Below are 2,289 nucleotides of genomic sequence, written 5' to 3'. Positions count from 1 at the left end.
TGATATATGAGATCAGTGAAAATTCTTTGTAAATACTATGAAGCTATTTCTACTTCATAATAGTAAGTACTATGAAGCTATTTCATGTTTAATTTGGAAAATTTATTTAATATTTGATAAATATTAACATTCTAAATTTAAGATTTATATTGAAAATAAATATTAAATTGATATGATTTTTTTTTTATTTATAAAATAAAGAATTAGCTTTAGCCTAATGATTATTAAAGTTTATAAAGGTGTATACCTTATGTTAATTTCTTAGAAAAAAAAATTGACAAATATTTGTGTCCCTATAATAATTTGATTAATTTGACAAAACACTTTCCTTTCTATAATAATTTAATTACTAAAATGTATCTAATTTTATCTTTTTAGATTTAACCTATAACCTTTTAAAAACAAACTTGACAATATCTTTAATATCATTTATCAAATTTACATTTATATATCATTCTTCAAATCTACTATTTCAAATATTTAAATATCATTTTTCAAAATCTATCATTTCAAGCATCAAGCATAAATATTGTAAGTTTCTACTTCTAACAATAAAATATTATCCGTGATACACACAATATCTTCAATATCATTTATCAAATTTACATTTATATATCATTCTTCAAATCTACCTTTTCAAATATTCAAATATCATTTTTCAAAATTTATCATTTCAAACATAAATATTGTAAGTTTCTACCTCTAACAATTTCAAACATATAGTTTTTACCTTTAACAATTTCAAACCTAAATATTGTAAGTTTCTACCTCTAACAATTAAGTATCACTGGCGATTTAAAAAAAGATAACAATCTTTATTAATTTGACTTTCCATCCGATTTGTACTCTACTTCTAAATTATGGAATGATTTTCTTTTTTCAATAAGGCCTCCAACAATGGATTTCATAACAATTTTCATAGAACAAATTTACATTGTACTTTCAACCACCGAAATTTGTAATTTTTCCAATCACCAAAAAAAACGCACAAACCATCGCTCTGTACCCCATCTGAAGAAACTAACCCAAAATTCAATCACCAGAGCCAAGTAAATACACATGGATAGCTAATGCATAGATACAATCTTTGTGCTCACATACAGGCATACAGGTTGCAGTGCACAAACACAGATGATTAGCTTCTGTACAGCTAAACTACACAATACATCTGCTAGGCTGTTTTGGCCTTCTTTCATTCGCTTAAACCACCAGCTCGTACCAGAAATTACTCTGAAAACCTAATGGCATTTTGCCTTACCAGTTCCCGAACTCTTTCTTCTGTCTAAACTGTATGCGAAACATACAGATCCACGAAAGCTTTGGCTTCTTTATAATGTTCTCCGCTCCCGACCAGAAGCAAAACCAGCGACTCCTTTACCATACCTTTCATCAAATTTAAGAGCTGATGCCTGGCTCCAGGTATAAACATGGCTGCTTTCAATTCTGGAATGTAAGCAACGGCTTGATCTAAAACAAACTCGCAGTAATCATTTACACTGTCATTGAAGCCCGGGGAAGAGATCACATCCCTCACAATTTCGCCGAAATGATTCTGCATAGAAGAAATTAAATGGACCTTCAGCCATGCCACAAGTTTCTCCACTACATTTTTCGGAAGACCCGCATCCAGCTCCCCATATCCGCTGTTCTGGTACTCCATAACTCCATATCAGTCGTAATTACAGGGCGCGCCAGGGAAATCGGCCATCTGTTAGAAATGTTAAAAATTAAATGTCACAGGTCTGCAGGTCGAAGTCTGGTTCGACACAATATAAACTGACCCCAAATCCTCGCTGGCGATAAAGGTAACAGAGATTCACAGTGCCTAAAATTGATAGTTAACGTTGATGTCACATCACCGACCAGCTCACCCGCACTAATGGTGGGACAGGGGAATAACTGTATTTTTAGAGTGACCCACACATAAATTTTTACCATTTCTTTTACTTTTAATTTATAAATAAAAAGAGGAAAGGTGACTTTCATTTTATAGAGTGACCCACACATAAATTTTTACCATTTCTTTTAGTTTTAATTTATAAATAAAAAGAGGAAAGGTGACTTTCATTTTGTAGAATTGTGTAGAGAAATAAAGTAATATTTTTTTTTGAAGTTTGATAGAATTATATCTTTTTTATCATGTTTAATATATTATTTTTGTTTAAATTTAATATATCATTTTAATTTAAACAAGAAATTAAATTAATATTTTTACATAAAAAATATCTTAACAAAACATTCAACCACCATTTATTTAAAATCCACAAAACAACAAATTTTATTATTAAA

At 29.7% G+C, this 2,289-nt stretch overlaps 1 protein-coding gene across 1 annotated transcript; it reads right to left on the bottom strand.

Annotated features, from left to right (window-relative positions):
• Positions 1 to 1,012: 1,012 nt before the first annotated feature.
• On the bottom strand, positions 1,013 to 1,788 carry LOC149159749 (uncharacterized). Its single transcript, XM_089433548.1, has one exon. It carries the CDS (start codon positions 1,658 to 1,660, stop codon positions 1,283 to 1,285), a length of 378 nt encoding a protein of 125 aa, XP_089289674.1. The 5' UTR covers positions 1,661 to 1,788; the 3' UTR covers positions 1,013 to 1,282.
• Between the last annotated feature and the right edge of the window lie 501 nt (positions 1,789 to 2,289).

This window comes from Pinus tabuliformis, chromosome 5_2 (genome assembly GCF_031772625.1).
Source record: "Pinus tabuliformis cultivar Carrire ecotype Pingquan chromosome 5_2, CPIR1, whole genome shotgun sequence".
NCBI classification, from domain to species: Eukaryota; Viridiplantae; Streptophyta; class Pinopsida; order Pinales; family Pinaceae; genus Pinus; species Pinus tabuliformis.
The sequence above is the reverse complement of the archived record's forward strand: the minus strand, read 5'-3'. Positions and strand labels throughout refer to the sequence as shown.

Bases quoted from the DNA above. Each gene is read 5' to 3' on its own strand.
- LOC149159749 (XM_089433548.1), bottom strand. From the start codon at position 1,660: ATGGAGTACCAGAACAGCGGATATGGGGAGCTGGATGCGGGTCTTCCG.